The following is a 16,452-nucleotide window of genomic DNA, read 5'->3' on the forward strand; positions in this document are numbered from 1 at the left end:
TGCCTAGAGTATAGCGCCTTTGACGCCCCAGATTAGCTGTCCAATTTGGTGCAGTGTCTTTGCGAAATCTGAATGGAGCTTTTAGAGTGGAATTCTTGAGAGGGCCTAATGGGAGTCGGGAGGGGCGGGGGGAAGAGACTAGATTGGAGCTGCAGAAGATCTGGGATTCCACCTCTGGCTTTTCCCATACCATTGGGAAATCTTTACCTGAGCCTCAGTTGTTGCTTTGCAAATCAGTAGGCTCTCTCATTTCCATGGAGTTGATTTCCACTCCTAGCGACCCTATAGACAAGATTGGGTTTCTGAGATAACGCTTTACCACAGTGGTTCTCAACCTGTGGGTCACAACCCCTTTGGGGGTCAAGGGACACTTCCACAGGAGTCGGCCGAGTCAGAACAGTAGCAAAATGACAGTGATGAAGTAGCAACGAAAATAATTTGATGGTTGGGGGGTCACCACCACATGAGAAACTGGTCCAAGGGTCACAGCATTAGGAAGGTTGAGAACCGCTGCTTTATGAGAACAGAAAGCGTCATCTTCCGGAGAAGTGGAGAGCAATTTGAACCGCTAATCTTGCAGACCCGCTACACCACCAGGGCTCCTCTGGACTGACTAAATCTCTCTCAGAGCCTTGTAACACCTCCATTCCAGTGATGAGTTCACTTTGTTAGAATTTATTCAGTGCCATAGATAGCAGCCAACTCAACTGTGACCTGTTAAAGACTGAAGAGCTGTGCTTTGGAAAGCTTGGAAAACGTAGCACCCAGCAGAGTGTCATACACAAATCAGATACTTAATGCCTGCTGACGAGATGAACCTGCATTCTCGCATTAGATCCAAACAGGACCAGGACCAGCTCCCTGGCCCATGGTTTGGGTTTAAAAGAACAAAGGAAAGAAGTTCTGTTCCTCAGATCAGTCATGCTGCCAGCAAAGACACCCCTAAGAGGCAATCTTGAATACTTCCCCACCTCACACCCTTACTGCTGTCTCCTTTTCCCTTGTAGTGAAGGCCCAACCTTGGACCTTTGCTATGTGTCTGACACCCAGCAAGCCCTCAATTGGTTTTAGGTGAAAGAATAGAGGAATGCACTTCCATTCCATTTTTTTCTAGTTCTGTGAGATTTATTTCGTCACAAGGCCTGGATTGTGGCTTCAAATAATAAAGCAGTCAAGAGAATAATTAGCCACTGAAGAACACCATCGTTACATAAGACATTGCTGTTCATTTTGCTATGAAATATTTTCTCAGCAAATGGGTTTTAAATGGCTAACATCATGAATGGGGCAATTAGAAGAGCTCCGAAGTAGTCATGCCGATGGCTACATCATTTTGGTCCTCTTTCCCAGTTTAATTCACCAGAGAAACCAATGACCCAGATCATTTGTACTGCCAGTGTTTAAAGATGAGACTGAATGGTTCACTCTACCCTCCACCTTCTGGGTAAGCAGTGGCTCAGAGGACACAGCCGGTGCACTGTGTAGATGCTAAGGGCACCATCAGTTTCGCCAGGCCTGGCTTTGCATCCTCGCTGTCTCCACTCAATCAGCTTTGTGATCCTGGGAAGGTAATTTACCTTGTATGAGCTTTATTTCCTACTGTGTACAATGGGGACAAATCTAGGACCTAGTTCATGGGTAACTGTGAGCCAATGTTATGTAAACCGCCCAGTTACCCAGCTGAGTGGTCTCCAACTCCTGGCAATGCCAGGTCTGTGGACTAGAACCAGGCGCCCTAGGGTTTGTCCGAAGGAGATCATCAGCCATTGTACCACCCAGGGATTTCAAACCCAAATGAAACCCCTTGCCACAGAGTCCATGCCGACTGTTGGTGACCCCGTGTGACAGAGCAGAGGAGCCACACGGGATTTCCTAGGCTGTAAATCTTTGTAAAAGCAAGCTGTCCCATCTTTCTCCTTGTGGAGTGGCTTTGAGCAGACAAGTTTTCAGTCAGTAGGTAAGTGCTTAGCCACTGAATCACGGGAACCCCTTCACTACCTTAGTAGAGCACTTGACATGTAGGAGGAACTCAACCATGCCAGGGTCTTCCACAACTGGGCCTGGCCTCTGCCACCACGCCACATCCTCCAAAGCTGACAGCATGGAAGGTATGGCTAAGTGCTCTTAGCTGTCTGTCCTGTTCTAGGTAGAGAAGCAAGTGCCTCCTTGTGGCTGTGCCCCCTGGCTTGGCAGGTACAATGGAGCTAACAATGCCGGATGAATCCAATCCAACTGTTGCCTCACTTCCAGCACTGTCCCTCCACCACACAAATCCCACCTACTGCTATGATAAAGGCCGCAAAAATCACTACTTGAGAAGCACAGAGAACCCCTAGTGGGATAGTGTTTACCCACTGGGTATCGATCCGTAAGGTCAGCAGTCCAAAACTACCAGCTGCTCCTCAGGAGAAAGACGGGGCCTTCTAGTCCCTTAAAATAGTTACAGTAGGTCAGTTCTACTCTGTCCTACAGGGTCACTATGAGTCAGTATCAAATCAAGGGCAGCGACTTGAATTGAGTTGAGTTGGGAAGCACAGATGCTTGGCCTGCCCTGTGCTGTGAGGTCATCACTTCAAACCCACCAGCAGCTCTGCAGGTGACTCCTGTTATGACTGACAGCCTTGGAAGCACTAGAGAGGGCCCTTATGAATCAAAATCCACTCGATGGCCAGGAGGGTAGGTAAATTCTTGTGCAGGTTTAGTTAGTGGGTTCTAACTTGGTCTGCTGAGTAGAAAGTCACTACCTCAAATGCTAATGTGATACTTTTATGATGCCATCAAGAGTGGAATCAGAAAAATTACTGATAGCTGCATTAAAGAGACCAAAACCAAGGTCACTGCCATTGAGTCAATGCTGATTAATAATGACCACCTGTGTGTCTGTGAGGCTAGAACTGTTTATAGGATTAGAGAGCCCAGTTATTCTCCAAGAGAGCAGCTAGTGGTTTCAAATTGCCGACCACTTGAACAAAAGCCCAATGCATAACCACTACACCAAAAGAGACCTGATCAATTTCTTAATCAAAGCTCCATTAACTAGATCTGGGTTTACTTTCGTCATTTATAAAATGGAGGCCATAGCTCCTCCCTCCCAGGGGACTCCGATCACAGGCAAGCATGGTAATACTCGTTAACCCTTATTGAAGTCTTCCCATGTACCAACCACGTGCTGAGTGCTTTTACATTTGTCGCTGTCTATGAAGAAGGGATGCTTTTATTCCTCTTTTATAAAAGAGAACTATGAGCCACATGAAGATCAAATGCATGCTCTACAGCCCGAGATCAAAGAAGGGAAGGGATCTAGAGCAAAGAGCCATGTTGTATCACCTAATAGCCTAGGCTTTTAATGCACGACTAGTTCTGTTATCCCTGGTCAGCCCCCGCCCAAAATTCAGCGCCCCCAGCTCTCCATCAGCATCTATTACTGACAAGGCCATCCCACCCCACCCCAAGAGGAACCAATACTGCAAACTACAGGCTGGTACTCACAGTGGTGGTCAGCTTCCCTCCATTCTTCTGGACATACTGGATGGAATCATGGATTGTCGTAAAGAGGCCAAGCAGCACATTCTCCATGTCGTAGATTCTGTACATGCCATTGACCAGCTCTTCCAGAGACAGAATGTATTCCCTCCAGTATTTGTCAATCTCCACCACGCCGGCCATGCAGCCTTGCATGACCACATTGCAGTAGCCACCACAAGGCTTAACCATCATCAGTCCCTGGCAGTAAGAGCAGTACCACATTCTGGTGAGCATTCGGCCACAGTCCTTACTGAACTTTAGGTGATCGGTGGTGTTGATCACTTCGATTCCGAGATTCAGAGCCTGGAGGAAGATCCGTGTGACTTGCAGTGACTTGGAGACCTGGGTCATAATGAGCTTGGGGAAATTGCCGAAAACTTTCAGGTCACGTCTGGCACCTCGGAGACACTCATTAATGTCCATGACTGACTCAGGCAGGCCTGGGTTCATGAGCTGGGTATAGATGACTGGAAACAGGCTGTCGAACAACTCATTGACCATGTCATCCACGTTGATGTCTGAACCCAGGATGTAGAGAGACACATCTGTGAAAAATTCACCAACGAACTCAAATGCTTGTGGAGTCAGGCTCGGGTAGTTGTTCTTGAACATGGCATTGGTGTAGTTCTTGGCATGGCGAACAACAATTTCAAAGGCCTCTGCAAAAGAAGAGATATAACAAGGCCCACAAATTAAAGTCTGGAAAGCAGTGTGATTGAATTTGAGATATTTTATTCAATTGCTGTGGTGATTAAGGTCCCATTAGCCTTAAATAATCGACTCATACTCATTTCTGACATTGCCTCTACTTCTGCAATTGTTTCCTCCTATAAATCAATTTCCCTTTCAGAACATGAAGTCCAAATTTGGAGAGGCACATAAATTCTTAAATACACAAATTACATTTCAAATGACAACTGCCAGGATTCAGTTCCCAGCGCAGCCTTTCGTGAAAATATTGAAGATTGCCTAAATGAGAAGTGGTTTTCGTTCTCTCATTGATTTATTCAGTTAAAGAGAAATAGAGAAATTGCATTTCAATTTTAGACAGAGATAAATATTTGACAACAACCTATATATACCATATGAACTCACGTAACAATTCAGACCTGTTCATCCCTGGAGAAGAGGTAAGTTTGTAGGCAAGAATTCAAGTTATCACGAATTTGATCATTTTTCAGGGGGATTTCCTCCAGAGAGCTTTAAAGGGAATGATCTGACAGCATGCCTGGGCTGGAAATTAAATGTATCCGCTGAATGGATATTTGGATGGAAAAGCCAATCCATGCATTTATCTATAGATTTGATACTGAAAACAGTACCTCCGGTATTTGCGAGCAGAATATCTGGAAATATAACTATTAAAGTTTCTCTAGTATGTTCAGCTTCCACAGTCTAGAAGCCTGGTCTACACCACAAAGTCCAAAATTTATGATCGCATCTGCTGCACCAGCTCCTTGGCAGAAGGCCCTATTCGTGCCATTGGTTTCCGAAGGAAGGGCCAATGCCACCATTTCATGTTCTCCACCTAGAAACACTCCAGTACAAATGACCCCAAATAACCAGAGTGCTCCATTTATGCAAGGGAAACAACCCTGCATGACAAGCTTTTCAAGAATTAAGGTTTTATTTTTTAAGACAAAGATGAAACATTTAAAGATGAGACATTTAAAATGAAGTTAGTACTTTCCTTCCAAACGGCAAAGGTCCATGACAGATATACTCCAAATGGCCCTGACTCATGAGCCTTGAAAAAGCAAATGCCTCCCCCTTTCAGACCATTAGAGAGACTATCACCCAACAGCTCCTTGGGATCACTTAGGACAACATCGGAGTTAACTTGCGTCAAAAGTGAGCCCTAGGTTGCGCTCCCACCAGCTGCCCAAGGGCCCTCACAAGGTAGAACAGGCTCCCCCGAGTCCTCCCTTGGGCAACGTCAAGCAGCTGCCAGTGCAATTCTACTGGGCTTCCAAGCTCACTTGAGAAAGACAATGTTCCTTTCCATCAATTGCTCTACATTCGGTTGTTGGTTGGGTTTATTTTAAAGCAGTAAGCAATGCCCGGCTAGTTTCTCTCTCTTGTAATAATCTTTTCCTAACCACATACTTTAATTCACATACTTCCATGTCTTGACTCAAAACCAGTAGTGGTTCTCAACCTTTCTAATGCTGCGACCCTTTAATACAGTTCCTCATGTTGTGGTGACTCTCCCCCTGCCCCCGCCCAACAATAAAATTATTTTCATTGCAACTTCATCACTGTCATTGCTACTGTTATGAATCAGGAGACCCCTGTGAAAGGGTCATTCAATGAATCAGGAGATCTCTGTGAAAGGGTCATTCAACCCCTAAAGGGGTCACGACCCGCAGGTTGAGAACTACGGCCCTAAACACTTTGTGAGGTCTACAGCTCCATTTCTGCCAATAAAAAAAGAATCATCCATTAAACTCATCACATTTTTATTTCAGCAAGCAAACATTTATCCTATAATAGGCTCAGTGCTAGGGTTACATAAGGACTGGGTACCAGCACCACATGCTATAAAGTCAATTCTTACTCATGGGCATTAGAGCAGGGCTGTGCTCCATTGTGTTCTCAATGGCTGTGATCATTGAGAAATAGATCTCCAGGTCTTTCTTTGGAGATGGCTCTGGATTGAAGCCATCAATCTTCTGGCTAAGAGTCAAGCAGTAAACTGTGCTACCATGGCTTCCATCATCAGAGCTGTAACCAATCCATCGCCAATCCAAAGCAAAGTAGAACTGCCCCTGTGGATTTCGGAAACGAATTTTTATAGAAGCCGACTACCTCATCTTTCTCTCACAGAGCAGCTTGTAGGTTTGCACGGTCAACTGTTGAGTTAGCTGCCCAACTTTGTACTAAGGCAGCTAAGTGCTGACTACATGGAGACATATACACTATCCTTGCTACACACCAAGTATTTAAAAATATATGATGGTATTATTTTTATACCGATTCTTTGGATTTGCTAAGAATCCCTGGTGGTGTACTGCTTATGCATCAGGCTGCGATCCACAAAGTCTGCAGTTCAAAACCACGAGCCACTCATCAGGAAAAAGACAGGGCTTTCTACTCCCATAAAGAGTAACAGTCTCAGAAACCCACAGGGGCAGTTCTACCCTGTCCTGGAGGGTCACTATGAGTTGGCATCAACTCAATGGCAGTGAGTTTAAGTTGGATTTTCTACTGTAATAACACTTTTTAGACAAGAAAATTCAGGCTCAGCAGGGCCACACAGCTGCAAAAGGGGTAGGCAAACTCGAATCTCTTTCGCATCAGTTACATTCTAGTTTAGGCAACATGGACATTCTCAAGAAACTTTGTAGGCATTCAATTCTATTTTCCATCCCTTGTCTCCCCATTATCTTCCTCTCTACAAATGTAAATCAGCCAGAAATATTTCGGTTCAAAGAACCGCAAACTGAAGTTTTCACCTTTATCTTGGGACAGAGTGAGTTGAGAGAAGGAAAAGGGCAGCTCCTGAGATACGTTGGAATTGACTCAATGACTCTGTGGATTGAGATACTCCCACTGTAGATCTCAATCATCTAAGGTACTCTAAAATGACCTCTCTACAAGGCAAATTTCATTCTACATTCTCTTCCTGAAAATAGAACCAAAGAGAACACTTATTCATGTAAAATTCAATCAGACGTTAGAAGGAAGGAAACTGCAGACCCATACCTCTCATAAGCATACATGCAAAAATCTTCACATGAGAGAAACAGGGTCCATGCCTCATGACACACACACACACACACACACACACACACACACACACATCCAAAGTCAACTAAGGACTATTAAACTAAAATGATCAAATTCTTAGAAGAAACTGCATGGACAATGTTTTTAAGCCTAACTATTAACAATAGGATTTCTAATAGAAGAAAATCACGAACGGAAAAAGACAATATAAATAGGGCCTCATAATAAGTAGAAACATTTCTTCATCAAAGGATTTTATGAAAAAAGTAAAAAGACAAGCTACCAACTGGGAGACTGCTTTCAGAAACTACACGTGCTAAGGATCTAATTAAGTAAAATCTACATAAACATTTAACATTGTAACAACAAAAAGACAGCCAAATCACGTCAAAGAACTTGAAGGGTACATTTCAACAAACATGACATTCAAATGGCTACTAAAAACATGAAAAGAAGCTCCATGTCACTAGCCATCACAAAAATGCACATCAAAATGAGATACCACTTCACTCCCATTAGGATGGCTAAGAATAAAACAAGAACAAAAAAGAATAAAACAAATGTTGGCAAAGATGTGGGGAAATTGGAACCCTTATTCACTGCTGGTAGAAATGCAAATAGGTACACTGATTATGAAAAACCCTCGGGGGCGGCGCTCAAAAACACTAAAACTACCATATAAACCAGTCATTTCCCCCCTAGGAATACACCCAGCATTGGAATATATAATAAGCAAAGTAAGCATGGATTTGGACTTACTTGTGCTTCCTTACTAATTTGCAGTAAGCCATTTGACTTTTTGTTTGTAACCACATCAAAGAGTCTGCTAGAAGGTATGGCTGGGATCTGTCTCTCTACCTTTTGCAAATGTACAATGCACTGGATGCTCAAGTAGCCAGTAAACAAGGTGAAAATATTTACTTGTGCTTGTTTACTAATCTGTGGAGAGCAATTTCACATAATTTGCACAAAGTATGTCCAAGCTCATCTTGCTTATTAAGGAATGCTCCCCTGTATATACCCCCAAAGACTTGAAAGCAGAGACTCAAATACTTGTACACCAATGTCAGTTTTAGTACTACTACCCAGAAACAGATGAATGACTAAACAAAATGCTTACAAACACACAACAGACTACTACTTATTCAGTAGGAGAAATAAAGTCTTGGCAGATGCTACAATATATATAGAATTTGAAGACATTATGTTGCGTAAAAGAAATCAACCACATTTATTGTGATTGCCATTAGTAAATTATAAAACTGTAAAAAGTTTAATTGGTTTAATAACATGCCTAGTGTACTGTTCTAACTCCTAGTCTTAAAAGTTTGCACTCAGACATTCAAGGTACAACCATTGTTTTCTATTCATCTGGAGCAAAAGAGGAAAAAGGAGAGTCAAAAATAGAAGGAAGAAATGGAACATGAGGCTACTGGTCTCCATGAACAACTGCCTCCTTTGCTAGGTGACCAGAATAAGAACTGGATGGTGCCTGGCTACGATTACTGAGCATCTGGAGCAAGGATGCTATAGAAGAATCCAGAACAGAAGGGCAAAACGCAGAACAGAAAATTAAATTCTCACAGATTCCAGACTTTCTAGAGCCATGGGGGAGGGGAGTGGTTGCTGTCTGAACCTGTGAAGAGATTGCTCTGAGATAACTGTTGAGCTTTAAACCAAAAATACTCCCTGAAGTCTTCTTAAAATTAAATAATCATCTAGCTATGAAAAAGTCAAGGGTTTATATTATTGACCAAGTGCCTACCTTGAGAATCTATATGGAATCAAAGTTACAATGGCAACTGTGGTAGTTACATAATCTGGTGTCAATTTGAGGATTAAAAGTGGAGTCTAGCTTGTCTATAAGGATATAGCCAATGAGGCCACTGTGTGGGCATGGCCTTCTGAGGATTCTGGGAACTCCGATATTTCTTCCTTGGAGGCAGGAGTCTGTCTCTCTGTCTCTCTGTCTCTGTCTCTCTGTCTCTCTCTCTCTCTGTCTCTCTCTCTCTCTCTCTCTCTCTCTCTCTCTCTCTCTCTCTCTCTCTCTCTCTCTCCTGGTTCACTCTTTGTGAGACAGCCCTGTGGAGAAAATACATGGAAAGAGGCTGACGGAGACAGACATCTGATACAGAAAAAGCCACATGGAGACCCCTGCCAGTGCCGGGATGCTTACAATGCCACTGGATCCACAAGACTTCTCACCCACTGGCCTGTGATCTTCCTGGATTCAGCATCATTGCATTTGTTTCATGAGTCTGAAGAGGGCTTTATAGATTGGTATTGGACATATGAGCTAATATCGGACTTAGGGACTTGATCTGGACTGGGATGGGATGCATTCTCAATATTCAATTGCTCGTGAATATAAAGCTCTTTCCCATACACACATGTCTTTGGATTTGTTTCTCTAGCTAGCACAGCAACTCAAAAAAGATTAGATAAGTAACCTTAGAATTTATATTATTGGCAAAATAATGATGTAGAAAAAGAAGACGAGAATGGTTACATAACTCACAGAATATCATCAATGTCACTGAATTGTAAGTGTCGAAAGGTTGAATTATTGTATGTGTTGCTGTATTCTCAACAGCAATAATGTAAAATAATTCAAATTTTAGTAGTTGGATCCAACAACTTATTAGAAAAATTATATACCATGGCTTAATGGAGTTTCTTCCAGATATGTAAGACAGACCTCACAAATCAATTACTATAATCCATACCATCAAAAGGATAAAAAGAACAATCATATGAGCATATCAAGAGAAGCAGATGAGGCACTTGACAAAGTCCAATACCATTAGTGGCAAGAACTCTCAGGAAACGTGGAAGGGAGGTCAACTTCCTTCATGGGATAAAGAACATTTATAGCAAATTAACATTTCTGAATGGTGAGAAATGATAAGCCTTACCACTTAGGGTTAGAAATAAGGTCAGCGAGTCCTTCATAGAACTCCTACTCAACTTTGTACTGCAAGTCCTAGCTGATGGGTGGTAGTTGGATCCCTAGATCTCTGGTGCCTTGCTTAATCTCTTTTATATTTCAAAAGAGACGGACTCAAAATATAATTAACCCAGTAGATGATATCCTGCTTCATTGACATCGTTGCCTCTAATCTTGATTCATTAACAACATAATTCACTGCCATCTAGTTGATTGTGACTGATAGTGAACCTATAAGATAGAGTAGAACTGCTTCTGTGGGATTCTGAGATTGTAACTCTTTATGAGAGAATGGAAAGCCTTGTCTTTCTCCTGAAGAGTGGCTAGTAGTTTTGAACTGCTGATCTTTTGGTTAGCTTAGTAGCACAACTAACTACTATGCCACTAGGACTAATTTATGAGCAACACTGGTTAGGATTTATAACACATAAGACAATTATATCATCTCACAAAATGGAGGATACTTACATAATATTGATAGGTACATATTTTGAGAGGACACAATTCAGTCCTTAATGTCAATATGTCACTAGGAAATGGAAAACTAAAACCTAATTACCTACTACTGTAAATCCAAACCAAACTCACTGCCACCGAGTCAATTTCCGACTCATATCAGTGACCCGAGGACTGCAGTTCAAAGATATTGACAACACCAAATGCTGGTGAAAATGGAGAGCCACGGGAATTCTCATTCATTGCTGATGGGAAGGTACAACCACTTTGGAACATAATTTGGCTGTTACACACACACACACACACACACACACACACACTAAACACACAAAATTATCTAATCCAGTGGAATTGAAAATTTAAGTCCACACAAAATCCTGGTCAGAAATGCTTACAGCAGCTTATTTATTCTTAACCACCCCAAACTGGAAAGAAACAAAGTGACGTTCACCAGGTTATTGAATAACCAAGCTGTTTTATCAGTAGCCAAAGCCCAAACCTGCTGCTGCGAAGTTGATTCCTACTCACAGCCACTGCATAGGACAGAGTAGAACTGCCCCCATAGCAGTTCACCAGGTCTTTTTCCCCCACTGAGTTCCAACCACTGACCTTTCAGATAGCAGCTGAAAGCTTTGCCACTATACCACCAGAGCCCCTTCATTCATACGATAGAACATTATTCAGCATTTTTTTTTAAAAAGCGCTATCAAGACACAGAGGAACATGAAATGTATATGATTAACTGCAGGAGCCAGTCTGAAAAGGCTATGGTATAATAAGATTGCAGCAGTCTGGGCAAGGCAAGTCTATGGAGAGAGTGAAAAGATCAGTGGTTGCAGGAGCTCAAGAAGAAGGGAGAGAGAAGAGAGATGGAGAGATGAAGCAGAGGGCATTTTCAGGGCAGTGGCACTCTCCTGTAGGATGCTGTGATGGTAGATACAGGACATTGTGCCTCTTTCATTATGCACACTGCAATGAATGAACCCTTATATGTAAACTATACATTCCATTATCAGTATTGGTTCATTCTTCATTACCACACTACCACAAGATGCTAATGGTAGAGGAAGCTGTGTGTGCATGTGGGGGGCAGGGGGGAGCGGCTCTTCTTTCTATGAAAATTCTCTATAAACCAAAGCACAATAAAGTGGATCCAAAACAAAATAAATTCAAATTTTAAAAAACCAATAAAGAAATCAAAATGAAATAAAAAGCAGCAGCAGAAACAACAACAAAACCACTCGTCCTCGATGGACACCATGACTAGAACCATTGAAATGTGTGAATTTACTCTGTCTTCCCTCAATCTATTGGGGAATTGTAGCATACAATAGATGCCATATGGCATCAATGTAATTTTAATTGGAAAAACCACCGGAAAAAGTTAATGGGCCCAAACACCCAAATAGGTAACACATTTCAATGATATTTTTGAATACTGAATGCTTTTTAAAAAATCAGCCTCATAAAACCAGCAATTTGGGGTTATAAGCAAAGCTAGACATTTTCTAGAATGGTCCTTTTAAAAGATGTTAAAAGCATTGCTCCACTTTCGGATGAAATTCCTTGTTCCTCCTGGCATTTTATGCTTCACAGCCACTTAACCAGGACTGATCATGCTTAGCAATAAAATAAGTCACTGCTTAACATGAGGTTTGTGTTTGTGCAGGTTAGGGCCAGCCTGACAATACACATAGTCTTGACTCATAAGCTTCATATGCTAGGCTGGTAGGCACTCCAATCTCAAACCCAATGCTTTCAAGTTGATTCCATTGGGTTTCTGAGGCTGAAAATCTTCACTGAGGCAGTTTCCTCACAGCTGCCCTGTCTGCTCCCTCACCATCCTCACAATGGTTGCTGTATTTGAGCCTATCGTTGCAACTAGTGCATCAATGCATCTTGTTGAGAGTCGTCCTTCTGTTTGTGAACCCTCTATTTGACCAAACATGTCTTCTTCCAAGACAGATACGTTCTTCTGGCAGTCTATGTAACTTGTTGTGTTCAAACAATTGCCTCATGAGTTAGGTACAGGTTACACAAGAACACGAGAAATGTTCTGGAATTACCATTCTTTGCAATGGGATCTGTAAGATCATCCATTTAGTCCAACACCATGGCATAGTCACTTAAACACAAGTAAACATCTTTCTATTGTTCTCCGCTTTCAGATCCATCAGAAATTAGCAAAGGTATCCATTATTCCATATCTTCTGAATATGGCTGGAATTTCTGGCACTTCCTTATATTAATGGAACATTTAAAAATTATATTCAATAAAATTGACTTGCATATGATATTAATGATACTATTTGGTAATACCTGCATCCCATTGGATCACCTTTCTTTGGAATGGGCACAAACATGCACTGCTTCCAGTAGGTTGGTCAGGTAGCTGCCTTCAAAATTTCTTGGCATAGAAGAGTAAACAATGATTGTGTTGTATCTAGTTGTTGAAATATTTAAGTTGTCATTCAGTCATATCCTGGAGCCTTGCTTTTCTCTAATGCAGCTTATACTTTTTGCTTCAATGCCATTGGTTCTAGATCATAGACTATGTCCTAAATGATTGAACATTGACTAATTCTTTTTGTACAGCGACTCTGTATATTCTTTCCAACTTTCCTTGATGCTTCCTGCGGGTTCAATATTTTGCCCACAGAATCCTTCAGCACTGAAACGCCCGTACTGACTTTTTTTCCTTCTGTTCTTTCTGCCTAGGCAGAAAGTGAGTTCTTAGTTTTGAGATTTCTAGTCCCAGGTCTTTGCACTGCTCAGTTCATTACATTATTTTATCTTCTCAAGCTGCCTTCTTCAGCTCAGCTCTTCTACTGCATCATTTCTTCCATTTGTCTTAGCTACTCTTAGTTTCTGGTGGTATAGAAGTCACACATGCAAGAAGTCACACTAGCAAGGTCCACAGTTCAAAACCACCAGCCACTCGGAGGCAGAAAGACGAGGACTTTCACAGTCTCAGAAACCTACAGGGGTAGTTCTATGCTCTCCAATACTTTTGTGGAACACCTGGTTTGCTTTCACTCCTAGACACGATGATTCATATAACCAATCTTTTTCTCCTTCACAGTTCTAACTAGAAAACTTAGAGTCAAACGTATGGTATAATAAACTTTATGCCATGCATTTCTTGTCAGACTCTGGCCTGGCTACATCTTACTTTCCTGCTTGATTGTTCCTTTATGTTTAGTCGCATCACTTTATGAACAATGAATATTTTTGTAGAGCAATTTAAATTCTTGGGAGGACAGGATGGGATGTGAAAACATTGGCAGGTATATAAGTGAGAAAACAGAAAGGAACTCTATCCATCATGTCAAGCCAAAACATTGGTTCACCAATGTATTCTCATGCATTTGTATAGCAAATATTATATTCATAAATGGTCAGGGCCTCTGCAGAAACTCATTAGGTTAACATTCTTTGCCAAAAGTCGTGAGGGTGTTCCATAAATCTGCCTATGTGATCCTTCTAAAATTTTTTATATTTACACTGTGCATATGTAAAAAGGGGGGAGGGGTGTCAATGTATATTACTTTAAAATTAAGCAAGCATTTAATGGGATGGCTCACTGGGTTCAGGAACAAGCAAACCTTGAAAACACCAGAAGCCACTGGGATTTAGAAATTTGTTTTACTCTGGAAACATGAAGAATAACTGGCTTTAGGGAACTCGGTATTAGGAAATCGTGTGAACTATCATGTTTTATGATGGATATCTCATGTATCAATGAGCAAAATGATGCCCCTTCCTACAAAAATCCTAGGAAAGATTTGTTGCATTGTGAGTCCTAGGGATTCCATGGGCTGATTTTCAGACGCTAACTAGATCTTTCTTCCTTGTCTACCTTAGTCTGGTAGGTCAGCTAAAACTAGTTCTGCACCATCACAAACACCAAAGTATCCACTTAGGGTCAGATGGTGATTGTTCATATGGTGCTTTGGCCAGGAACTGAACCTGGGCCTCCTGCACAGAAGGTGAGAGTTCTACCCCTGAACCACCAAGTCCACATATTTCAAGTGTCCATTATTACATATTCATAATGAATAAAACATTATTCTAATAAAACAGGATTCTTTATCTTTTTCATTCTTGTCTATCCCCCAGTCTGCCATGTAGGTCAGGCCTCGAAATTGATTGGAAAATAGTCTTCCTTCTTCAAGGTTCCCATGGCTAAGAAATCAAGTAAAATTAACAATCTTTTCTTGGTAACTGCTGGCCTCGTGCTCAACCCATACCCCACGAGGCCACCAGGACTCCTTACGTATGTCTGCGTGGAAGGGCAGGCCCACTTTTCTTGTTGTCTTTCTTTTGCTAAAGGAATGACACCTACAGAAAAAGGCATCAAGAGTCTCATTGCATGGAACTTTCTCTATATATACAAGAAAGAGACTGATGGTATCTATCGGGACAAAATTCAACCGCTCACACAATCTACATATTTAGTAGATAAAAAAGCCCCGGAGTTCATCAACTCCCCCAAACATTATACTTAAATTAAAATAAAACATTTTGAAGTCCTCTGGATTTTATGGGGAGAGGGGTGAATGATTTGAAACAGTTCTGAAAAGGATAGCTTATACCTTCCGGACGGTCATGGCCTATGCGCCCATGCCCACTCGTAGCAATCCTACAGGACAGGGCAGAACTGCCCGGTGTCTTTCTGAGGCTGGGAGCAGAAAGCCTCCTCTTTTTCACTTGGATTAGCTGGTCTTTGACTTCTGACTTTGTGCCGAGCCCATACACCACTAGGCCACTCGGACTCCTTATCGTATGTCTTCACTGAACTCACTATCACAGAGTGCATGCCGACGCAGCAACCCCACAGGGCAGGCTAGAACTGCTGCTTTACGTTTCTGAGCGGCAACTCTTTACAGCAGGTATCCTCGAACTATGGCCCGTGGGCCACATGCGGCCCACCAAGGACATTTATCTGGCCCGCTGGGTGTTTTTGCCCCATTTGCTTTTTTACTTCAAAATAAGATATGTGCAGTATGCATAGGAATTTGTTCATAGATTGTATTTAAACTATAGCCCAGCCCTCCAATGGGTCTGAGGAACAGTGAACTTGGCCCCTGTTTAAAAAGCTTGAGGACTCCTGCAGGAACAGAAAACCCAATCTTTCTCCTGAGGAACCAATTGGTGATTTCAAACTGCTGATCTTGCAGTTGGCAGCCCAACATGTAACCACGATGCCGCCAGGGCCTTGGGGCAAAAATTCACTACCGCATACTCTCAGTCTTGATATTGATTTCTCAATTTTGGAAATTTCCTTTTTATTATGCATGGCCATAACTCTATAAATCAAGGATTAAACATCTCTTTGTCTAACCACTTACTAACCATAAAACTCAAACGCACTGCTACCGAATCAATTCTGACTCATGGGAAATTAAAAAATCTGTTTGGAAGGCATGCTGAATGCATGATTCTGTTCCATAAAGAGGAAATGGTCTCATTTAAAGGTTTAAATGCACACATTTTGACAGTCCCTTTATCTAATTAAAAATAAACAGAATCACCAAGGTACTCCACTTAGATATCGTAAAGAACATACAGAGCAACTAGGGGATCTTCTGTCTTCTTTAAACAGCTTTCCTCTTTTCTTGCCTACTTTGCTTTCTCCCTGTATTCATTTAGATTAAAGGTCCCGATGAAGTAGTTCCAGCACTGGATAGAATTGTGTCTGTTGCAAGTTAGTAAGGATGGTCAGAGCATTTTGGACTTTTGTAAGTGCTTTACACCCAAAGTTGTGGTGAATACTTGGAAGTAAATACTTGTCC

At 41.9% G+C, this 16,452-nt stretch overlaps 1 protein-coding gene across 2 annotated transcripts in view; it reads right to left on the reverse strand.

Moving 5' to 3' along the window:
• Window positions 1–16,452, reverse strand: part of GPC3 (glypican 3) — a 444,594-nt gene that overhangs the window by 197,859 nt on the left and 230,283 nt on the right. For both annotated transcript variants that reach the window (XM_075539171.1, XM_075539172.1), the window contains exon 3: window positions 3,490–4,184. In XM_075539171.1, coding sequence (XP_075395286.1) covers window positions 3,490–4,184 — 695 coding nt within the window. The remainder of the gene's footprint in view (window positions 1–3,489; window positions 4,185–16,452) is intronic.

The sequence above is a fragment of the Tenrec ecaudatus genome, chromosome X (assembly GCF_050624435.1).
Source record: "Tenrec ecaudatus isolate mTenEca1 chromosome X, mTenEca1.hap1, whole genome shotgun sequence".
Lineage (NCBI taxonomy): Eukaryota > Metazoa > Chordata > Mammalia > Afrosoricida > Tenrecidae > Tenrec > Tenrec ecaudatus.